Source organism: Chiloscyllium plagiosum, chromosome 35, assembly GCF_004010195.1.
Source record: "Chiloscyllium plagiosum isolate BGI_BamShark_2017 chromosome 35, ASM401019v2, whole genome shotgun sequence".
NCBI classification, from domain to species: domain Eukaryota; kingdom Metazoa; phylum Chordata; class Chondrichthyes; order Orectolobiformes; family Hemiscylliidae; genus Chiloscyllium; species Chiloscyllium plagiosum.
In genome coordinates this window covers 9,687,903-9,712,860 of record NC_057744.1, presented here as the reverse complement: position 1 = coordinate 9,712,860, position 24,958 = coordinate 9,687,903, and the positions used below count along the sequence as shown (strand labels likewise).

The following is a 24,958-nucleotide window of genomic DNA, read 5'->3' as shown; positions in this document are numbered from 1 at the left end:
ATTCAAGTAAGACTTTCGTGCTCTAACTAGTGACTTTGATCTTCCTCCCACTGCTGTGGATATCCTGAGGAGTGAAGGGCTAATAAATTAAACTTCCTTTTACTCTGCAGCAGAGTTTCCAAAATAAACAGGATGCTCTCAAAGTGTCACTGAAACATAATCATAGCTTCTTAAAAAAAGAGAAGCTGACAGTTAAGTGCAAGGAAATTAATCAGTCATTGCTAAAGTGTAACTTTGCCCAAAAAAAGGTAATTAATGCCACAACCAATTGCTTTAGTTAGAAAGATAAGAGTCAATTAAGTCTGTTCTTCAAAAGGAAGTTACAGAAAGTTTTCAAATTATTGAGGGAATAACATGAGTAGAAATACAAGTGTTGTTTGCATGAATATTGATGTTTTTCCAAAAGGATTCAGGAATAGATACATGAACTATCAGGTGAGATAAAGCAAATGTATAAATGTGTATGGTTTTTCAGATGGCATGTGTTATAAAGTCAATCAACTAATGTTTTGCACTCATTCAAAATCAGTTATGAGCCACAGAAGGAAGGAGGTTAATGGACAACAGCTTGTAGAATTTACAAACCTGCACAAAGCTTTTACATGTGGAATTAAAAAAAAGAGAGAAAAGTGTTCTAACGAAACCGGTCATACACACACCCCTTAATACCATTTCCTCCAATGTGAACCTTGACTCTGCAGTTAGTGGTTTTAGTCTCGGTCAGAGTCACAGGTGGGCTTAAGACTCATTCTCACGTGGATGGAAAAACATTCCATCGGAAGAGAAGGGGTGCTTTTAGCCTCCCAAGTGGGCCAACATTTATTCCTCAAATTTTCACATTGTTACACAGAAAAAGTGCAAGGAAACAAGTGAGAACACATTCATTATCAGGCAATGTGTTGCTGTTTGTGGAATCTTGCCCTATCCAAATTAAATGTGTAGAAAGTACCGCAGTTATTTCAAAGAATTACCTCAGTGGGAGATTGTGCAATAGCTCCCTCATTGCAAGTTACTTTTTCTCCTTAAATGAAAAATGCAATAGTTAGGATGGGTGGCAAGCAATTCAGTAATTCCATGCATCGTTCGCCACAATCACTACGTTGGTCACCCCATTAAACAGCCGAGACTGGAATGACCAAATCTCTCACATCAATATTTAAAGTGTCAAATTCACTACCTGATGATTAATAAAGATGTCATCAATTCTCCATCTCAAAACTTTTATTTAAGTTGTTATGGTTTCAAATGACAAATGTACAAAATTTAGGGCTAAAAGATTCAGAATTTGTTTAACAAAAATAATGTACAACATAGAGTAATTTTCAAAAAGGACATTTTATACAAGATTTGTTTTAGAAACTTGCACTTCTGACCATAAATGGATCGTTTCCATCAGGAAATCTGCTTTAAAAATTAGCCCCACTAATTCTACAGCCATTTACTGCTCCCAACACAGATACAGTTGTTGCTTAGCATCAGAGTTGCATGTTGCAAGTTAACCTTTCTTTCCCCACTCCTTGTGCAAGTTATCTTTAAAATATTTCACTTCTAATAGTAAACATGGATAATTTTTTGGAAATCAAAGAGTTTACCAGCAAGTAAACAACCACCCCACAGTGTCCATGGTGAGCAAGAGGGTGAATTTGGGAAGGTAACTATCAAGCACAAAAGTTAACAACAAAAAACAATTTTTTAAAAATAAAATAAGTCATTGGAATGGCAATGTAATCATTTCACTAGTTTGCTTTGAATTCCTTTGGCCATTTACACAGAAAACATTTAAATCTTTATTAGTTTATTGAAATTCATGTTTTGCTCACTTATTCACATGCCTTTCAAATGGTAATGAGTGGTTTCAAACATGGTGTAGTTTCTTTTTTTTTAAAAAATACATAACGTACATTTTTAGTAACTAAGCAGATCAACAGTGACAAAAAAAAAACAAAGCAGACTGGTTAAGCCATATGAACAATAAGCTTTGCCAACATGCACTATTACACTTGCACAATTTCAAAGATGGTTGTAATTACAAGTTAGCCATGTGACATGCAGTCCTTGGCAACCCAGAGTGGGTATGTAGATTTTTTTTTTGTCTTGCAAATAATTCCAAATTACAGCCCATATCCAAAAGGGGTCTAAAAACACAAAACTGTTGTAAGAAATGCATTTATTTTAAAACTGCCAGATAATAAATAACCACTACTCATGTATATCTCACAATTTAGGTCATGGAAGGTTTAGTGTTATGAGCTGTTTGGATCATTGACTTCAAAAATGATAAATTCATGCTTTAGAGAGAAAAAAAAGAGAAAAAAGAGAAAGATCCATCAGTATTGTTATTTAGCTAATAATCTGTCTGGCTTGTCCATAGCTAACCATCCCAGCCTGTGACGCTCCTTGATTGCTTCCCATCTGCAGGCCAATAATGTTCTTTCCCTGGGCCAGTTGCTCTTCTGTGAACTCTCGCTTATTTTCTTGTGCTTTCCTGAAATGGACAAAGAGCAGAGAGTTATAGCTGATAAAACACATACCCAAGGAGGCTCCGCAAAAAAAAAAAAAGTACAATTCCAAAAAAAATCTCCACAATTTAATGGAACTGCTCTCTGAACAATTTTGAAATGAAGCAAACTAAAATCCAATCCAAAAAAAAAGACACCAAGACACTCTACTGTTCAGGCTAATGCAGATTACAGATTGTAAAATAAAGTTCTAATTAGAACTTCACCTAAATCCCAAAAAACAAAAGGTTCAAATGAAAAATTACTAGAAAAAGGTGCAAAGCAAAGTCATGTCACAGCTACTACTAACAAACTCTATCCTGCAGTCTGGATTCAACTCGTTTTAATTTGTACTTGCTGTTAGCAGGCAGAAGACAGGGTCTGAAGTAAAAGGAAACCCTTTACACATTGTAAAAAAGGTTTGCCCCATGCCTGACCCACACCAACTGGAATCTAGTTGAACAAGAAAACCTAAGCTAGATCACTCAATGATTCACCCAGCACCCAGAGATTTGGTGTCTCAACATTTTTAAACATTGCAAAAACAAAAACTTTTACATTGGTTTAAGATTTGGACAACCCAAGATTGAATATGCCTCAGCACACCTGAGTAAAACACACAATGCAGGAGAAAACCAGGTTAATACTGGCTGTGCGGTTTAATTAGGGCTGAATATTGTGTACAAAGGCTGTACAATGACTTTCATGTAATTCACCACTTGGGATAGTTATGCTGAAGCTCTATTTTTTTTCCCCCAGTTGCAGGTGCAATGACTGGAATGCGGTCAGTGAGGTAGACATTATAGAAGGAGTTCCTTGATTAGACCAAGTTAACAGCCCCAAGCAGGGAACTCATTTCTTTGAGACCCACCTGGCGAACCTTATTCCAATCATTACAGCAGGTTACAGAAATAATAAAGTAACAATTACTGCTAATTTCCTAATGCAAAGAAGTAAACATATCTACTCAATAAAACTAATCTTACGTCAACCTACAAGTTTACGCTGGCTGGTTATCTTGTCACAAGATCTGGAATACATTAAAGTGATCATGATCAATAAACCATTTGAAAAGCAAACAATGTGTTCTCACAAACGTCAAAAGATTTCAAATTAGTTTGAGACAATTGAAAACAGGGATGCGGGGGATATTGGAAGGCCAGAGACGGCGTGAAAATTTGCTTTGAAAATGCAGATTCAATTTCTGTTGCTACAAAAAGATTGAGAAATGTCAATTACATATTTTAGTTTAACTTTCGAGCTGAAAATGTGTTGCTGGAAAAGCGCAGCAGGTCAGGCAGCATCCAAGGAGCAGGAGAAGCGACGTTTCGGGCACGAGCCTGAAGTTTTGAAGGGCTCATGCTCGAAACGTCGATTCTCCTGTTCCTTGGATGCTGCCTGACCTGCTGCACTTTTCCAGTAATACATTTTCAGCTCTGATCTCCAGTCCTCACTTTCCCCCCTTAGTTTAACTTTAACCAATTTCCAACTTTGTGGTGCAAATTAACAGTGCATGCTTTTATTTTTGGTTGTGAACTCAGTGTTTAAATGAAATAATTCACCCAGTAATCATATCAAAAGATATCAAAGTGTGCTGCTCAAAACTGCTGCTAATATCTTGATTAATGCATAACAAGATTATCGGTAATAAAACTTATTCTTGCAAACTCTTGTTATGATTCAAGAGGAATATACTTGGTTGCAAATTCCACAAGCTCCTCAATTTCCACATTAATGGGAGAACGTACCCTCACCTCCACCTCACTGGAGAAGTTGTTAGTCAAATATTTGCTCCCTCAACCGTTCATTTCCCCTGATTGTAGTTGACCATAATAGGGACACGCCTACTCACTTGTGGAACCAGTTTAGATCACCATGGTAATGCCCATCATTCCTTGTTACGGCAATACTTCCCAAAGCCATGAGGGTTCTCTGAACAGCAGCCATATCCTTCGCTGGAAGGCAAATGAAAGTTCTTTTAATGTGTTCACTGACGATGTTCCATCAATACAAAACTGAGCCAGCAGGATGGAACTGATACATGACACCACACTAAACACACACTGGCCTGGAAGTGCACCCAACAGCTATTGAATTTAAAACAGAACATTTGGATTCTGCAATCCTTTGTGGTTATTTCAAAAAGCAAAAGAGATATTGAATATTCAGCGACAGCTTCCAGCACTATAAGTGTGTTTCAATGGAAACAATTGAAAGTTAAACCTTTTGGAAAAAGGATAATGTTATCATGGTGGCTCAGTGGTTAGCACTGCTTCCTCACAGTAACAGGGACCTGGATTCAATTCCACCCTTGGGTGACAGCCTGTGTGGAGTTTGCACATTCTCCCAGTGCCTGCGTGGGTTTCCTCTGGGTGCTCCTTTTTCCTCCCACAATCCAAAGATGTGCAGGTTAGGTGAATAGTTTGTGGTAAATTGCCCACATCGTGTCCACGGATGTGCAGGCTAGGTGGAGTAGCCATGGGAAACGTAGGGTTACAGGGGTAGGGTAGTGGTATGGGTCTGGGTAGGATGCTCTTCAGAAGGTCTACGAAAGCTTGATGGAAACAGGCTATGCAGGGACACTATGATTCCTTATCTTTCAAAAAAAATCTTATTTATTCTACTGCATATCATATTTTCACATAGTTTCATTTAACCCAGTTAGCGATGTAAAATCTGGTTACTCAGTTGGTGGACTAGGCACTAAATTACTGCCAAAAATCAGTTCAAATCATTGTGAATTTTAAAGCTGCATTGAAAATGATTCCTTTACATTCCAAAGTTACTGTCGCTTTCTACAGTTCTTACCATGAGAAATAAAGTTGGGTAGATTAGAAAACTTAAACATCAGCACAAGCAGCAGGCTGGATCACTCAACGCACAAAGCAGAGATTTTTCAAGGAGGTAAAGTTTGACATTTACCTCAAAAATGTGTGTAATTATCATTGGAAAGCTAATGGGCTTCCCAAACGGTGGGTTCCACCCCCAGTAGGTCAGGAGATAACTTTAAACGCAAAATCGTGGTCTCAGAGGCAGCAATGGCTTCCAAAGAGCTGAGCATCAACAGATTTCGAATTCTCTAAAATAGTGGGTATGCCTAACTGAACATGGATCTTGAAAGTCTGATTCCCTTTCTTAAAATAAAGCCTGCAGATCTCAACTCTTTAAAAATCAAATCTCTGCTCTCAAAACTTTCCCTTACCTTACCTCACCATTGGCTCTTACTGGGTGATGGCACTTTAAGCCTGAAAATGATCAGTGGGAGGAAAAAAAACAAGAGCCAAGATGTGATCATGCTCTTTGGATTTGCCTTGTCTTCATTTCATTAAGTGAAGAGTGCTCATTTGCTGATGTTATTTTGCTTATTTGCAGTTCCCTTCACCTCCACCTCATTGGGTGAGTAAGGGAAAACTGGCTGCTATGGTAATCTGGGGCCTAGACAGTGTATGCCATTCACCAGATTGGGATCACTTACAAAATGTTTAACATGAAAGGGAGAAGGTAAAAGGGATAAAATTAATGAATATGCAAGAGCGTACTGTAAACAATGATTCCCACTTCCAAAGCCAGTACAAAGTAACAACTCAATATTTATAGAGATGCTCCCAGATTGTCACCAAGTTCATCATTAAATACAGAAGCCATGAGTTCAAAAAGCACTATTGCTGCCTATACATACACTCCCATAGATCCACAGTCTGGAAGATGTCAGTTTTGTTGACTCCATAATTCTCAGCTGCCTTCAGAAACTGTGACACCTGTTCCATTTGTTTAAAAGCTTTGTCCGTGTCCTGAATCTTCTTAATGGGTTTCTGGTCCTCTGAGTAGAGGCTGTTAATCAGGAGACTCAGTACCTGTGGAAGATATACTTCAGGTGATAACTGCTATAGATGTTTCAGAGCACAGCTACAGTTCATGATTAAGCAGACACCAATAAACTGGCGTGTTGTGGTAGTGTACCTACCTCTGACTCAGGGGGCCTGGACACAAGTCGCAGCTGCTCCAGGAGGTATGACATAACATCTCTGATCAGGGTGATTAAAATATCTACATTTCATTTGGAATGCGTGCAAGAAATATGAAGCGCACACACCAAACCAAAATTCCAATGCCAGCCGCAAAGGATGATCATTCATGTATTCTTGTTGATGGCGTGGAGCACTCTAGTTACTCATACAGGGATCAGGATTAAAAATAGTAATCTGTAGACAAGGTGTGACGCAGCCCACACAGTGTGGTTGAGAGATCCAAGACATCAATGCTACTTTATTGTATTCAGTATGAGCACCAAAGCCCCTATAAACCTGTGGTTTTGTCTTGGTGGGCCTGGCTCAGAGGCCAAATTGCTTCAAAATAAAAACAAAAAAGTGGAAAAAAAAAATGTGGATGTTTAGGTTTTTTGGTGGTTGAGAAAGGAGGAACTTTGCTAGCTAATTGTAATCTATCAACGTATCTTAAATTTAAAGACAACTGACAAGAGAAACTATAAATTTGTTTCTTCCTTCTCTGATGTACCAAAGATCTTGAACTCAGCCCAGTGTAAATTCCAAGCAAGCTCACAATAAGGAATAGTGGAAATACTTGAAAAAGCAAAACGCTCACAGGCAGGAGAAGTGGGAGAACTAACTAGGTAGTTCTTGCAGAGTGACAGCACAGGCACAATGGGATGAATGTCCTTCAGTGCTGTAAGCTTAAATGTATGATTTCACAAAACTCCATTGTGTCCATCCACCCAATCCAGAACTTCTCTCTCTCCCCAAACGTTCATTCTAGCGTCCAAAGTCTGAGACATGAAAACATGGTTAGACTGGGGTTAAAATTTGGGAAGCACTTGAAGAACCAGGAGAAAACCATGATTCCACTTGAGCAAGTTGCTTCTTAATAAAGCCATGGCCAAAATCTTCTACCTCAACTCCACTCCCTCAATTGTCTAAAAATAATTTATTGAATCATGATCTTGAACATATGAATGACTGAGTATTTGGAACCTTCTGGACAGTGACCAAAGCCAATTGAGTCATCTGTAGGAACTTTTCAAAGAACAAATTTTGCAGCATATAAAACTTGTAGAACATATAATGAAAATGTGCCTACCACTTGCCTGATTTGATCTGCATATACCAGTAGTAATTTGTCAATTATATACTTTCCTCACCTTTTGGGAGATTATTTGGGCTGGATGATAATCCAATGTGTTCCACATTCAGATTAATTGGGTTAATCTTGTAAATGGATCAAAACAGGGACTACAGCAGAGCTCAAACAGATTTTAAAATGGCTGCTTTCTGTTTCTCATCAGGTTTGCCTCTTAACAGATCCAACAGCTGCCTGCTGGGAGTCACCGGATAGATTAATTAGCTTTTGTCCACATGTAGAAAGTTCCCCACATGATCAATGGTGTTAAAAGTTCATCTAACTATCTTAATACTGACGACATGTGGATTTACACTCAAAGCTCCACGTAGCTATGGAGATACAGCTAAATTGAAAGCAAAAAAAATCATATTGCTCAAGTGGATGTGCAATGTATGAGGGGCTTAACTTTTCATTTAAATAATCTCTGTTAATATTGTAAACAAACAAAAAAAAAATCACCGAATAGATTTTTAATTGAAAATGTAACCAAGCCAAAGGCTTTGATTAGCTTCAAATTAACACAACCTTGAAACATTAGATACTCACTGTGCCATCCTTAAGCCAAGCTTGGAACCCCATTCTTCCTGGCTCAGGTCGGCCCACACTCGCCCCACACTGAGCAATAATCCACTCCACTAGCCGCTCCTCCAGCTCAGGTTCATACTTCTTCTCAATCTTGTTCCGAATGTCCCTGCTAAGTCCGAAAGTAGGTCCCTGATTGGCCATGTTTATCAGTAAATTATACCTGTGGATGAAGTAGAGCAGGAAGAGAGTTAGGGACTATTTTTAGGAAGGCTTGAATTTACATGAAAAAAAACTTTTCCTAATGGAATGCTCACAGGCAATTAAACACCAAATGTAGCCATTGTTGTTGGATCTTGTGCCACAGTGGTACTGCCCCTACTTCGGAGCCAGGAGACCTGAGTCAGAAGTCCCACATCAATTAAAAAAAAAGTGCCATTACAGGTCAATACTTAAGGTAGCACTGTTGCATCTTTGACATTAAAACTGTCAATAGGGACTCAAGTTTTTACAAGTAGCAATATGATATTATTTTGATTTTGAGAGAGATATCAATTGAGGGATAAATACTGGAGAGGTTTAGTTAGCTCAGTTGGCAGGATTGAAAATGTGTTGCTGGAAAAGCGCAGGTCAGGCAGCATCCAAGGAACAGGAGAATCGACGTTTCAGGCATAAGCCCTTCTTCAGCTCTCCTGTTCCTTGGATGCTGCCTGACCTGCTGCGCTTTTCCAGCAACACATTTTCAGCTCTGATCTCCACCATCTGCAGTCCTCACTTTCTCCTCAGTTGGCAGGATGGCTGGTTTGCAATGCAGAGCACTATTGATAGCGTGGGTTCAATTCTCACACTGGCTGAGATTACCATGGAGAATTCTCCTTCTCAACCTCTTTCCCCCTTGCCTGAGGTGTGGTGACCCTCTCTCTCTCTCTCTCTCTCTCTCTGTAATGAGAAGGCAATCTTAAGATCTGGTAGGACTAAAGATAACCATCTTTAAATACTGGCCACAAATCAGGGATAACTCCCCTCTTCTGTGAAATAGAGATTTTTGCAACCAACTAATCAGACAGATGGGACTTGGTTTAAAATGTCTCATTCAACAGACAGTAGCTCTAGTAGCAGAGCTCCCTCAGTGCTACACTGAAGTGGCAGTCTTAATTACTGCGTTCTTTGGAGTGGGGTTTGAACCTTGGTGCTCCACAGAAGAGAGTACTACTAACTGAACCACTACTGACACACTGGAGACTTAACCAGAGCCAAGAATAATATACAGCAATTCAAATACACATTTATGAACATATAAAACTTAGCAGGAATAGACAGGTCAGTGCCTCAGCCTGCTCATCATTTATACAGCACATTTAAACACAGTACATCATCTCAATGGGCTGAAATTGGGGGGCAGATGGAGTTTAACTTAGGTAACTGTGAAGTGTCGCATTTTGATTAAGCAAATCAGGCCAGAACATATACATCAAGAGACAGTAAGGATTGCAGATGCTGGAGATCAGAATCGAAACAAAAAAGTGTGGCGCTGGAAAAGTGCAGCCGGTCAGGCAGCATCCGAGGAGCAGATGAGTTAACGTTTCAGGCAGAAGCCCTTCATCAGGGATGTTCTTGTTGTTCCAGACATTCCTGAAGGGAATATGCCCGAACAATCAACTCTCCTGCTCCTAGGACGTTACCTGACCTACTGTTCTTTTCCAGCACCACACTCTTCGACATATATAGCAGATCCTGAGGAGCGTTGCCAAACAAAAAGATAACTCCTTCAAAGTGGAGTCAGAGGTAGACAAGGTGGTAAAGGCATTTGGGACACTTGCCTTTATTGGTCAGTGCATGGAGTATTGGAGTTGGGATGTCAGCTTGTGGCTGTACAGACATTGCCTAGATTAGAATGGTGCTGGAAAAGCACAGCCGGTCTGGCAGCATCTGAGGAGCAGGAAAATCGACATTTCAGGCAAAAGCCCTTCATCATTCCTGATGTAACAATGTGAATGATGGAGAGGGGACTTTCAAGAAGGTCCAAGACTCTGAAAGGACGCAGCGGCAAGAGATCTTTGTATAGTTGGTGTAAAGAGGAATGGGTGACTGGTAGGTAAAGATGAAGCAGTGATGAACATGCATTGTGGTGACCCTAGATAAACCAGGATAAGCTGGAAGAGCACAGCGGAAACTATGGAAGCTCAAAAGTTTGATAAATTAAAAATAGTAAGACAGGAAAATAGCAATTCAATATGCAACCCCAACATCACAAACACAATCCCATTTCTCAAAAAAATATGTGATTCATGAGATAAGAGGTGTCTTTTATTTTACAGACATATCTCTACCTGTCTTCGTTTCTAAAGATGTAGGCCCACACTGACAAGTACTCTTCCTATAAAAGAGACTTTGCTGTACTATACAGATCCTGTACATAAGTAACAATATTGACATCACGAATTGTGGTGAAATTTAAATAATAACTGCTTAGCTACTGGTGTTTAACTTACAAATGATTAACATTTGACTCACTTTGATTTGCATTCTTACTTACAAGGAACTGAATTTCAAAAAGACAAGTACCATTCCAAACAAGTTGCCACATCAGAATAATGTTGGGTACGACAGTGAGATATATGCAATCCAAGTTCAACTGGAAATAATTTCCTCATGACACTTTTGCGAATGAGAAAATAGCTGTGAACATGAAGCTTGTTTTTTTTTTCCTATCACACTGCCTTATGCTGCTATCGACATGAGAATATAGGACCACGTATCCATATACTTCAAGTGTTGGTCAAGATCGGTTGCACTTGTAATCCTCCATTAGTTCTTTCAACGGAACAACCACATTGTTTTGCTATGTCTAGCCATTAGTATGCCTTTAAAGAGAGGTTTTCTTGAAATCGCCACTGTATCGCAGCATGAACATAAAGATCTCATACTCCATCTTACCTCTGATTATTTAAAGCATGGCATTCTACTTGAAGTATGCTCCTCTTTTGCAAACCAAAAAAAACTTAACATTAGCCCAGACACTTATGTTCCTGGGAAATGGCATATCTATACTTAATAATGATAGTAAATACCTGTTGGATTCTTTGATACCATAATATCCAGTTTATTAAAATATCAGGATCTTGATCAGATGGGCCAATGGGCCAAAATGTGGCAGATGGAGTTTAATTCAGATAAATGCGAGGCACTGCATTTTGGGAAAGCAGGCCTTATACACTTAATGGTAAGGTCCTAGGGAGTGTTGCTGAACAAAGAGACCTTGGAGTGCAGGTTCATAGCTCCTTGAAAGTGGAGTCGCAGGTAGCTAGGATAGTGAAGAAGGCGTTTGGCATGCTTTCCTTTATTGGTCAAAATATTGAGTACAGGAGTAGGGAGGTCATGTTGCAGCTGTACAGGACATTGGTTAGGCCAATGTTGGAATATTGCGTGTAATTCTAGTTTCCTTCCTATCGGAAAGATGTTGTGAAACTTGAAAGGATTCAGAAAAGATTTACAAGAATGTTACCAAGGTTGCAGGATTTGACCTATGGGGAGAGGCTGAACAGGCTGGGGCTTTATTCCCTGGAGTGTCGGAAGCTGAGGGGTGACCTTACAGAGGTTTACAAAATTATGAGGGGCGTGGATAGGTTAAATAGGCAAAGTATTTTCCCTGGGGTCAGAGAGTCCAGAACTAGAGGGCATAGGTTTAGGGTGAGAGGGGAAAGATAGGTTGGGATATCTGGTCGGCATGGATAGGTTGGACCGAAGGGTCTGTTTCTGTGCTGTACATCTCTATGACTCTATAAACATTGACATCAGCTAAAACCACCCTGAAGGCAAACTCAATTTTTGTTTCACTGGATATTTGCAAATAGTCAAATATGTCACAATAGGCAATGATCAAACTTTGCAGACCAACCATCTCACACCTGAAACATTGCTCGGCTCTGGCTAGCAGTAAACAGTAAAGGAGTTTGGTAGTTAACGGCAGTGCAGAGAGAAGAGGCAGGAGGTTACATCAATGAGCTTTTCAGGCTGGAAGATGGGGAGACAAGTCATAATTATTTTTCTAGATAAAGTTTATGGAAATGTTTCACAGGTTATGGTTAATTTGAACTGTGGAATCTCAAACTAATTTAAAAAAATCTGAACAAAATGTTCAGGAACATCATCTTCTTAGAAAAGAGCAAAAAATAGATAGAAAATAACATCCAGATGTTGTAATTAAAACAAGCCATTCCTTACCCCTCACTGAAAACCACTGGATGCTAAAAACAAAGTGAATAATGGGTTAGACTGAATGAGTTTAGGAGGGTAGGGTGGGTCTTTGTTATTTTCTGCTAACTTGACTTGTCCTGATATTGCCATCAAGGGAAATGATTGCACAAGGTCAAATGAATCTTAGCACAGGAAATTGATAACTAAATAAGTAGTTATTTTGGGACATGCAAATAATGGAAAGGTCAAAAAACACAACAGAAAATAACTGGCTTTCAATCTCCAAACAGCTTCAGAGCTGCTTTGGCATAATTAAAAATGCAATGTCCATACAACAATGAACACACTATCAACTCACTGCATCTAGGATACAATAAAAAAAGGGAGAGGTTTAAAAAGTCTATTTCTTTCCTCTATGAGATGTTGCTAACAGGTGACTTAATTTAAACTCCTAGTTCCCCTTTTGTTGACACAACATCCTGTGCACAATTTGACAACTCCCAGTTAAGATCCTGACAATTAAACAAGAAAGAAAAACATTTGAAATTATGAAGAAACAAAAAAAAACACTTGCCAAGCCAGGGAGGGCTAGTGATTTGAAAACCTTTTATACACATTTCTGAAAACCGAAATTTCATTCAAGTAATTGGAAATCTGAGTGCAAGCACTAAACTCCTCCTCCTGAACAATTCCAAATCAAAAGAGCCCACAATAGCTTGAACAAAATCTATTTTGCATTGAAAGTTTGAATTAGAGAAGATGATAGAATATAAAAGATTTTGAATATCATGATCATTGCACCTTATTGCAGTAGTTAGAGTCACAAGTGGAAGATTTTGGATTTCTAAATACAAGGAACCAGTGTGCTGATAATATTGGGCGGCACAGTGGTTAACACTGCTGCCTCACAGCACCATGGACCTAGGTTCGATTCCCACCCTCGGGTGACTGTCTGTGTGGAGTTTGCACATTCTCCACGTGTCTGCATGGGACCCCTCTGGGTGCTCGTTTCTACCCACAATCCAAAGATGTGCAGGCCAGGTGAATTGGCAATGCTAAATTGCCCATAGTATTAGGTGCATTAGTCAGGGGTATAGAGTACGATATTGGGTCTGAGTGGATTACCCTTTGAAGGGTCGGTGTGGACTTGTTAGGCCGAAGGGCCTGTTTCCATACTGTAGAGAATCTAACCTAATAGTGCAAAACCTCGATGCAATACTTTAAGATGGAAGTTATTTATACCCATGCCCTATTTTAAGTTGTGTACATAAGTTTATCAGCCATTTTCTTGAAAAGGGTTGCTGCTAAAGGTCAGAAGAGATAAGATACTCCTGTCTATTCCAAAGGCAAAGAACAGCCATTTAGATGAGAATAGCTCCTTTAAGACGCTAGCCAAAGTCAGCCATATCTTTACACAATCACATTCCAATCCATTTGTTGGGATACAAAGCAATGTTGAATTGCTGGTCTGAACACGCAGGGAACAAAAAGTTGCACAACATCAATACACTATCATCTAAAAAGAAAGTCTTGATGCTCTGCAAAATCCTGAAGATGCTGGAAATCTGAAACAAAACACAGAATGCTGGAGAAACTTAGCAGGTCTGACAACTGAAGAAATCAGATCTAATTCAAATCATTCTGGACTCAGAACATGCATTGTTTCTCTCTTCACAGATTCTGCCAGACCTGCTAAGTTTCTCCAGCATTCTCCATACTTATTTCTGATGCTTAGAAGTTGACCTGAAAATCACATCTTTCTCTGATCACAGATGCCGCCTGAACAACTGAATCTTTTCTGTTTCATTCAGCAGTATTTTGAAGCTTGGAAATAAATACACCTTTGACAGGTACCACCACTTGCCCCAGGCTTTGGAGCTGACAGAGATCAAGTAATGACAGCAGCTTACAGCCAGCAAGTATTGGGTGCTCCTGCTATCTCTGTGCTAAGAGAAGGACATAGGCTGATGACACACTTTACCATAAAAGATTGCCTCTCAATGGGTGTGTGATAGTTAGCATAAAAACAATTATAAATTCTACACCCTGCTACAATAATTCAGCTATTCACTTCTTAGAGATCATTTTGTCTAATGGATCAGTAAGTAAAATAGCAGCCCTGAAGATTCAACTAGGATTATCAATTGTAAGACAGCAAAACCCAAGCAAACAGAATTGGGGTACTATTTCATGCACACTAACATCACAACCATTTTCCCTGATTTTGAACTTGGAGTTGCAATTAATTCAACTGCAGAGGCAAATCATAACAGAGCTCAATCCTGGAGGTTTTAAAAATGATGGAAGAGATTGGACTCAGATCTATTTATGTATCCTAGAAGTCATGAGAGTGGAGGCAAAAAGGCTACCGTGGATGCTGAATGCCTCTGGCACAGACGTGCCATGGGTTTTGATTTACTGCGATCCTTTAAAAGGAGAAATGTCACAGCTTTGAATCAAAGAAGTTGTTTGCATTGATAGATGGCAAGTTGCCATTAGTTGTGAAAGTTACAGGCTACCACATTCCATGTTCTTGTGGAATTCACTGCCATTTTGCAGGTATTTGCAGAATTAGGGTAGCAAATAAAAGGGCTGAGTTGCAGGTCAGATGGATATTTTCCAACCCCCACTTCCATCTGTTCATAGAGTTTCCAGCAATAGTCACTGGATTACAATCCACCACTGATTTGCTGCAGCACAGACTAGAGACAATGGAGACTGGTTGCAGCATGTGGACTGCATCCATTGTGAAAGTGGTTGTCTCTCAATGCTCGAACCAAGGACTGTCAAATCTAGATGACACCACTGTTTCTGCATCAGAGTCTCTAGACTTCCTGAATCATGGATGTTTTGGTTTCAGAACATTTGAAAAATATTGCAAATTATGGCTTTCAAAGTTTTTGACCTTGTTTTGATTATAGTTTATAATATGGCTTGCTTTATTGGCCTTGATGTGTCTCAAAGCTTCCTACTTGATACTTCATACAGCTGATTAATCTAGTACAAAGTAAGGTTGTTAACATAGGGATCTGCATAGACCGCCATTTAATTCTGCAGCTACCAGTGTCCTGGAATCTGTTAATCCCATATCAACTCTGCAGAGAACAAAACTGACCAACCAGTAAATCTATTCAGAGTACCAATCTTTAATATTGGAGAATCAAAAGCTTTCCAAATCCAATCTCTAATGACTGTGCCCATTTAGACCATGCAAAAGACCAACCTTACTTCAGTTTTAATGAAAGCATTGAGTTACTCAGCACCAGCTCGATCATAGAGTGCACTAAATGTTGCAACATGACCTACCAGACTTCACAGGCAAAACTGACACACCAAGCCACATAAGGAGATGCAAGGACAATTGACCAAAAAAAGTGTGGTCATGAATGAGGTTACAATATTGTTCTCGCCTTGTTCTTCTCTTGCGTGCTCACCAACCTCTCCAGAATGTTGCTGAAACCAGTCTCTATTTAGAACAGTAGGTGTGTACATGTAATAATTCAGGGAATTTGGTGCAGCAGAAGCAATATCACTGAACTACTGTAGAATTCACATTCAATTAATGAAATTGGGAATAGAAGACTAGTTCCAGGAACTAGATTGAAGAATTTATAACTTCTTGGAGAGAAGAAGGAGGCGGCCAAGTGGAGATCTGATCGAGGTTTTCAAAATCGTGAGCAGGCTGAATAAGATATTTCAGCTCAAAAGGAATGAGCAGTTGAGAGAAAAAAAAACTCAGCAAGTAGTAAGCTTATAAAATGCACTGTTATGAAATGTGGTGGCCAAGCAGGAGGCTGGAAGAACACAGCAAGCCAGGTAGCATCAGGTAGTGAGGAAGTCAACCTTTTGGGAGAGTGGGGGTGGATGTTGCAGATAAAGGAGGGTGGCAGGGAGGGCAGGGTGGTGCTGAGGCATTCAGGGTGACGTTGGATGAATATTTGAATAGAAATTGTGAGCAAGGATCCAGAGGAAAGGCAGGAGATTGACCTTAGGTAATAGAATCAGCACAGGCACAATGGGCTGCAACAATACAATGATTATACTGCCATGAAGCCATCAATTGTTGTAAAAGTCACTAATGTCTTTTAGAGAAGGAAATCCGCCATCTTTACCTGGTCTGCATACCCACAGCGACACAATTGACTTTTATAACAACTCCCTCCTGCAATGGAGCAACAAATTGCCTAGCCACTTAGGGATGGATAAGTAATACTGGCCTCATCATTGCCACCCACAGACTATTATATAAATTAAGAGAGAAATTGCCCCTCTTCTATGGAAGTCAGGATCTGTGCTGTGCTCTGCTCAGCACCTTGCCACAGGAACAGGGTGTGACTCCAATCTATCTCCAGAAAGAGGGGGAGAGAAAATGTCAGATTCCACAGTTGTGGCGAGTAGGCTGGCCCGCTCAGTGGCCCACCCAGCATCTGCAGTCCTCACTTTTGCCTGGCCCACTCAGTGCTGAGTTACAAAAGTGAGGTGGTGTAGGGGACTATAAATGGTACGGACATGATAATCACAGCATGAGGCTTTTTAAAGCAGCATTTGATGTGGTTTAAAACCTCCTCACGCAGTGACCCAGAGTTTTACAATCTCACTGTGAAACGCGTAATACACCCAAAGTCTCGATGTATTAAGGAACCGGTTAACATCAACTTTAAGATATACAAATAGTTTTTTTTTAAAAAAAGGAATGTCAATCAAAATGTCTGGATCGATGCCAGTTTATTGTATCTGTAGCAACTTGCATTTAACCTTTAAAACATAAAATCATCTAAGGATGATGATAAAAAAAATACAAACGGATGAAAAGTGGGAGATGTGACAACTTGTTAAAAGGCGGACAGAGGAACCCAAAGATTTAGGGAGGGATAGAGCGAGCGGACTCGCTGAAAGGTTACAGGGGGCAGTAGTGGAAAGGAACTTGCTGTCCAGTGTGGGGACTTGGAGAGCAGGGAGAGAGCCATCCCAGATCACAAGGGTAAAAACTTCGGGACACAAGAGGATATGCACGGAATTATTTACAACTTAATAAATACTTAGCCATCACATTAAATGTTTAAGCTTTGTGCAGGGGATTGACTTTGGGTAATAGAATCGGCGCAGGCACGATGGGCTGAATGGTCTTCTGCGCACCAAAGATTGAGACCACTAAGTCATCAACTGTCGTAAAAATCCATCTGATTCACTGGTGTCCTTTAGGAAAGGAAGTGTGCCAGCCTTACTCTGTCTTTAAACTTTGTGCATTGCATTTGCAACTGCCCGTAGTAACGATACAACCGCCCATTCAGAGGGGCCGGGGTTGGTTAATCACTGACATTAAAAAGGGGAGTGAGTTTTCGGATCAGAGAGCTCCGGTCAAAAAGGGAACAGTGGTCCCTGTCCTGGGGAGATGGTAGCAGTCGGGGCAAAAATAAAAAAAGGTCAGTCTTGAACCACATCTGGAATGGAGGGGCGTTTCATCCAGCGTGCGCATTTCTCTGGATATCTGCCCCAAACTTTGAGAATTTCTAGAGTTGGCAGTGAAATTTCACCTCCTGACGTGTTTCTCAAATAATCGTTAACATCACAGAAGTCCAAAACGAGGGCTATAAAATGATTAATTTTGCGAGAATTGACTTTTTTTTAAAAATTCCTTTCGAATAAGAAAGTCTGCGGCTCAAATTTAATCATTTTTCATTTCTCGCAAAAGCCTCGCGGGATTCGGAAGAAGCCACACCCAAGCCTTCAGCCACAAATCAATAGTTCCAGCAACTACCTTAACACTGCAGATCGTAGCAAATAATACACAGCACGATTTACCGTTCACAACGGACCCGCACCCGTAGATAGCCTCAGCCTGACATTTCCTTTTGTTTTAAAATAAGTTACTTGGAGTTCTCAATTTAAAATCTTCACTCCCAACACTTACTCATTAATTTTAAAACCACAAACCAAACTGTATTGCCAAAAGAGAATTCAATCCTTTACTGACTACAAATTCACAGTCGTCCAACTGGATTAAAACTAGGTGCTGGAAGAGCACAGCAGTTCAGGCAGCATCCGAGGATTAAAAACTAGCCCAGTTTCTTTCCCCTCCCTTTCTAAAAAAAAGTAGCTGCAAACTGCAGATGCTGACTTTGTAAAAGTTACACTTAAAAATTGCTGGGGTGAAAGAAACTCAACAGGTCAGGCAGCGAGAGAAATAACGTTTTAGATTCTTGACTTTACAGACTAAAAAGTTAAGTCTGTCCCTCGTGAATAGGTGCCCAACCTGTTCAGTTTACTTTTCGGTTTGATATTGCTGAAACCATCCCTGCACAAGCTGTGCCAAATTAAATTCAAGCCCGAGTTTCAGTTGCAAGACAAGAGCTGTTACGACTTACTTTTCCGCAGGAGGAACAGAAGTTGCTAGGTTCACTGCTAACCAGAAAGTGTGGAGCTTCGGGCTGGAACTCAACTAAAAATGCTGTCCTTATCACCATGACGTCAGCTCGTCAAGAAAAAAGGAAGCAACGCCTGAAATGGACAATCAGTATTGGGGAAGCGTCCTTATTTGGGAAAAGGCGCAGAGAAACACAATAAGCGAGAGGCAGGTTCATGAAAATTGACACATTCCCCGCATTCCAAACTTCTGGTGATTTCAAAGGCAGAGCCTTTAAGCAGAGCGTCCATTTATGGACAGCAGACGTATAGATACTTTTGGTGCAGAATTTGTAAAACAAAAAGCCCACAGATGCTGGTTGGCTACTTTTTTGAAGAATAAGCGGATGATAGATTGCACCGCGGATGATAGTAAAAAGTGCACTGTTGAAAGAAGATGTTAAAGCTGTGTTCCAAAAGAGAGACTTATTCATGAGGCCAGTAACAATGTGGCTTGGTCTTGACAAGCTTCTGTAATAATTAGCCACATCAAATGTCTGAACATCTTATTCAATTTGTTAAAAGCTTGGTGACAAAGTATTATCCTTTAGACATTTCGCTAAAGTTATATTCAGAACCCGGGCGTTCCTTACTTTAAATTTCTTTGTTTTCAATGGTTTGGATGTGTTGCAATGATTTTGTTATCCTTGCTGCACTCAGTTTGCCTGCTGATCTTTACTACATGGGAAAAAGTGGCTGGATACTGTTGCAGTAGTTCTATTGGGGATACTGACACCTGCTGGTCGGGCCGCCACATAACAATTCCACTGGATGATATTGACAACCATTCACCCATCAGTAACAACCTGTGGTGCATTGTTCACTCAGGAGGGGTTCATGTGGTGCAACGGTAGTATTTCTACCAGGAGACCTGGCTGCAAATCCCACATGTTCCAGGGATATGTAATAACATCTCTGAGCAGGTTAATTAGGAAAATATCCCCCGATTCTGTGCTGTACATCTCTATAATTCTATAACCCTCTCAGGGAGCCCGAGTCACTGTGCTAACGTGTACAATGTCATCTGGAACTGTGCATAGTGATAGTAGAGACTCCAACTTACTTCCAGCCACATGGCAAAAAAGCTGCAACATAAAGGTATTTATGCATTGGAAACAGACTGCTAGTGCAGAGCAGTTAATCGGGAAGATAATGTTGGCCCTTATTTCAAGGGGTTTGACCTAGAACAGTAGGGAAGTCTTCCTGCAAATTTGCAAGGTGAGACCATAGCTGGGATATTGTGAGCAGTTTTTAAAGAAAATTATTAAAGAATTATTAAAGAAAATGTACCATTTCATTGGAGGCAGTTCAGTCAGAATAGGTAGAACAGGTTGGAAATCTACTCATTGGAGTTTAAAAGACTGAGAGATAATCTCATTGAAATATAGAGCCACAGAGTCATAAAGATGTACAGCATGGAAACAGACCCTTCAGTCCCACCCATCCATGCCAACCAGATATCCCAACCCAATCTAGTCCCACCTGCCAGCACCTGGCCCATATCCCTCTAAAACCCTTCCTATTCATATACCCATCCAGGTGCCTTTTAAATGTTGCAATTGTACCAGCCTCCACCACTTCCTCTGGCAGCTCATTCCATACACGCACCACTCTCTGTGTGAAAACGTTGCCTCGTAGGTCTCTTTTATATCTTTCCCCTTTCACCCTAAGCATAGTTCTGGACTCCCCCACCCCAGGGAAAAGACTTTGTCTATTTATTCTATCCATACCCCTTATAATTTTGCAAACCTCTATCAGGTCACCCCTCAGCCTCCGACGCTCCAGGGAAAACAGCCCCAGCCTGTTCAACTTCTCCCTATAGCTCAAATCCTCCAACCCTGGCAACATCCTTGTAAATCTTTTCTGAACACTTTCAAGTTTCACAACATCTTTCTAATAGGAAGGAGACCAGAATTGCACGCAATATTCCAACAGTGGCCTAACCAATGTCCTGTACAGCCGCAACATGACCTCCCAACTCCTGTACTCAATACTCCAACCAATAAAGGAAAACATACCAAACGCCTTCTTCACTATCCTATCTACCTGCGACTCCACTTTCAAGGAGCTATGAATCTGCACTCCAAGGTCTCTTTGTTCAGCAACACTCATAGGATTCTTAAGAAGCTTGTGAGAGTACTTACTGAGATCCCCTCATAGGAGAATGTGGGGCAAAGGGCATAGTCTCAGAATAAAAAGGCACCAATTTAAGGCTGAGATGAAGAGGAATTTATTCTCAGAAGGTTTGCACTCTTTGCAAATCCTTGTTATAGAGAGCTAGAGGGACAGAGTCCTTGTGTATATCTGAGGTGGAGATAGATAGATTCTTGAATAGTTGGGGAATCAAGGGTTTGAGGAAAGGACAGGAAAGTGGATGTGAGGAATATGGGATCAGCCATGATCCTATTGAATGGTGGAGCAGGCTTGATGGGCCGAACAGCCCACTCCTGTTCCTATTTCTTAATGTGGAGGAGCCGGTGTTGGACTAGGGTGGGCAAAGTTAAAGATCACACAACACCAGGTTATAGTCCAACACATTTATCTGGAAGTACTAGCCTTTGAAGTGATGCTCCTTTGTCAGGTAACTGTGGAGCAGGACCATAAGGGTTATGATCCTGCTTTACAGCTACCTGATGAAGAAGCAGCACTCCGAAAGCTAGTACTTCCAAATAAACCTGTTGGACTATAACCTGGTGATGTGTGATTTTTAACTTATTTCTAAAGGTCTTATGGCTGGGAAGGAAGCTCCCCTGCCCATACAGTCTGAGCATTGGAAGGATTTACAAATGTATACTCACAACTTGTTTGGCTGCCTTACAAACATACCTCCCTTTGACTTCAGCACTAAGAGTAGGAATTGAATCTGAGGCCTCTGACTCAGAAGTAGGGACACTACCCACAGTGCCACAAGACATCCAAAGCAAATTGTACCATAGCCAGATGTTGCAGATGCTGGCAATTTTGAACTAATAAACAGAAAATGTTTGAAGTTTTCAACATGTTTAGAACCATCTCTGGAGGATAAAACAGAGGTCAATGACCTTCCACCAAAGCAATTTTCTGCTACTCTCTCCACACACCACCTGAGCATTTACAGCATCCTCTATTTTTATTTAACAGCAACTTATATTTTTGTAGCACTTTTTAACATAATAAAATGTCCCAAGGCACTTCACAGGTGTGTTATAAAACAAAATGTCACAGGGAGCTCAGAAATTCACCAAGGCTCTTTCACAGCATCTTTCAAACTCTCAACCACTTCCATTGACAAGGCGGGGGGATGGGGAGGTAGCGGATTCATGGGAACCACCTGTAAGTTGCCCTCCAAGCCACTCACCATCCTGACTTGGAAATATATCACCATTCTTTCAGTGTTGCTGGGTCAAAATCCTGGAGCTTCCTCCATCATAGCAATGTGGGTGCATCCACATCAATGGCTTGCAGTGATACAAAAACGGCAGGTCACCTTCTCCATGGCAACAAGAATATGGTGGTCCAGCCTGAAATAACTCCACAGAGGCTGGTATCTCCACAGACACTGATCCAGCTCTCTGTGACACTCCTTTTCTTATCTCTCAGCCAGGACTCCCTGATTGGACCAGATTAACAACCCCCCAATCAGGGAACTCATATTCTATGAGGTCCACTTGGTTGACCTTGTTACAATCACTACACAGCCAATGAAGCCTACATCTCCTGAATGAATAATCATTTTGAAAAAAATGTTTATCCTTGAGCAGACAGACTAAAGTTTGGTCAAAGGGATAGATTTTAAGGAATATCTTAAGGGAGAGAAAAGAGGTGGCAATGTGGGGATGGGGGCAACATTTGAGAGTTGAGGATGCAGAAAGCTGAAGACACAGCTACCAATAATGAAACAAGAAGTTTGACCAGATAAAGAGAATATAGTAGGTTGAAAGACCACTAGCACCATAACATATAAAATTGACTTAAAAGAAATCAATGAGAAAACTAAGTTACACAGCTATGACAATAACATTTGTTAATATCACTACGAGACCTTTTTCTTCATCGTTTTTTTACCCATGATTTTCTTACTTTATCTTCTGAAGGCAGCTTCAATTGTTGGAATTGGGAGCTTTGTTTGATCTTTCTTTCCAACAGTTCTTCCTTGGATGTTGAGTTCCACTGATGATGGGTGAGGACTGGCAGTGCTTACGAATATATGCTTAATGGAGGGCTAGTGTATGAGCATTAGACACCCCGAGCGAACCTTCAGCTTTGCCTCCCGTTCCACACCCCCCATAATTAGCTATAGAAAATGAGCACAGTAAAATAATGCTAACATTTGTTCCCATCAGTCACAGTCCCAAGCAACTTCTAGAAATGGTCAAACCCATAGGTAGGTGTTGTGCCTGGCCTGTTCTCCCTCTGGGGTCAGCCTCTGTCTATCTAACACCATGTTCCCTCAGTGTTACTCATTAGATTTACACGGTCAACACTCACATCACTTCTAAGTCATGCAGAAGTTTTCTGTTTAGTTGAGAATGTGGAACTCTAAAGTAACTGGCATCTTTTTATTAACAGACAGCAGCCATTCCTGGGGAAAGAGGCAGAAGGAAGCAGGAATGGAAAGGGACTTGCAACTGGCAGACCAAGGTGCACTTGCAGGGGGTGGGGTGCAAGGGAAAGGAAAGCTATGATTGGATGGTCAGTAAGTAGGGGAAGGAAATGGGAAGCTGTGATTGGAAGATTAGCTAACACTGGAGAAGGGAAGATTTTGATTGGTGGATCAGTGAGCAGCGAGAAAAGGGAGGTTGTGATTGGTGAATCATTGAGCAACGGGGGAAAGGGGAGGTTGTGATTGGTGGATCAGCGAGCAACGAGGGAAAGGGAAGGTTGTGATTGGTGGATCAGTGAGCAGCAAGGAAAGGGAGGCTGTGATTGGTGGATCAGTGAGCAGCGAGGGAAAGGGGAGGTTGTGATTGGTGGATCAGTGAGCAGCAAGGAAAGGGAGGCTGTGATTGGTGGATCAGTGAGCAGCGAGGGAAAGGAAAGGGAGGCTGTGATTGGTGGATCAGTGAGCAGCGAGGGAAAGGTGAGGTTGTGATTGGTGGATCAGTGAGCAGCAAGGACAGGGAGGCTGTGATTGGTGGATCAGTGAGCAGCGAGGGAAAGGGGAGGTTGTGATTGGTGGATCAGTGAGCTGAGAGGGAAGGGCGATTGTGGTTTTTGTAATTATAGCTGTCTGACTTACTGAAATTATTGACACGAATTGTATGGTTAACAGAGTTGATTGAAGATGAATACGTCAGCTGCTTTAAGTGTTGTCAGATGTAATTTTGAGGTATGATCATAGTCAAGTGAATAGGCAAGCATCTAATGAACAGGTATAACATACTCCAGCAGATGGGAGAGAAAATTAGAGGGGAGTTTGTACCTGGGCAGTCAGTAATAAGGTGGTGATTTACATTACTGTTCAACAAAGCTGTCTGGTTGGAAGTTCACTTGGATGAGGAATAGCTTTTCAAACATTCTTCCAGAGATGTGAGCAAGGTAGCATTATATTGCCGTTGAACTGTGTGGTTCTCTTAGAGAGTTAGAGTTAACATTGATGTCAGATTGGGTAGATATCCATCTTCGAAAGGGGTATTAGAAAACAAATGTGTTTTTAACCATAATTGATTACATTAACAGTGAGGAAACAAAGAACTAATTGAATTTAAATTTTGGGATTTGAATCTACTCTCCAGAACGTTACGCTGGGTCTCCAGACGGCTAGGTCTAATGACCTGCCGGTCTATTATTATGATCCCACTATCATCCAAAGATTTAATGATTGGTGATTTACAGGAAATACTTTTGAGGGTGGGAACCAAAATTTGACTGGGGAGGTGCTGTGGGACTAGAGGGCATCAGTTTAAGGTTAAAAGGGAAAGAATAAAAGGGAACCTGAGGGGCAACCTTTTTACACAGAGGGTGGTGTGCATGTGTAATGAGATGCCAATGGAAGTGGTTGAGGTGGGGACATTGGAGGGGTGAACTTATTCTACTGTCAGAACATTGCCAGAGTTCACAGATAATGGAGGAGGGAGTGGGCACTGAATATTGTCAGAGTCATGGAGATGAACATCTTTATCAATGGTGGGGGGAGGGGAAGAGACAAGGGAGTTGGAATTAACAAAAGAAAGTATGTTGGCTGTGTCAGACGCCAAAAGCCTGAAATACTGGAGAATATTTTG

General features: G+C 40.8%; 1 protein-coding gene across 2 annotated transcripts; it reads right to left on the bottom strand.

Moving 5' to 3' along the window:
• Positions 1–1,778: 1,778 nt before the first annotated feature.
• LOC122540638 (transgelin-like) lies at positions 1,779–18,843 on the bottom strand. Of its 2 annotated transcripts, XM_043676627.1 has the most exons (6): positions 18,719–18,843; positions 8,181–8,379; positions 6,178–6,352; positions 4,351–4,453; positions 3,495–3,528; positions 2,437–2,485 (listed from the first exon to the last, which is right to left on the bottom strand). In XM_043676627.1, exons 2-6 carry the CDS (start codon positions 8,358–8,360, stop codon positions 2,468–2,470), a joined length of 510 nt encoding a protein of 169 aa, XP_043532562.1. In that variant the 5' UTR covers positions 8,361–8,379; positions 18,719–18,843; the 3' UTR covers positions 2,437–2,467. The 2 variants fall into 2 exon arrangements, with proteins under 2 accessions (XP_043532561.1, XP_043532562.1); XM_043676626.1 differs by lacking the exon at positions 3,495–3,528 and having other exon boundaries at positions 1,779–2,485.
• Positions 18,844–24,958: the final 6,115 nt, after the last annotated feature.

Excerpts from the sequence above, each read along its gene's own strand:
- LOC122540638 (XM_043676626.1), bottom strand. The coding sequence starts at position 8,360 with ATGGCCAATCAGGGACCTACTTTCGGACTTAGCAGGGACATTCGGAAC. Across the intron at positions 6,353-8,180 it reads CTTGGCTTAAGGATGGCACA|GTACTGAGTCTCCTGATTAA; the intron begins GTGAGTATCTAA and ends TATCTTCCACAG. Across the intron at positions 2,486-4,350 it reads GATCTAAACTGGTTCCACAA|GAAAGCACAAGAAAATAAGC; the intron begins GTGAGTAGGCGT and ends TGTCCATTTCAG.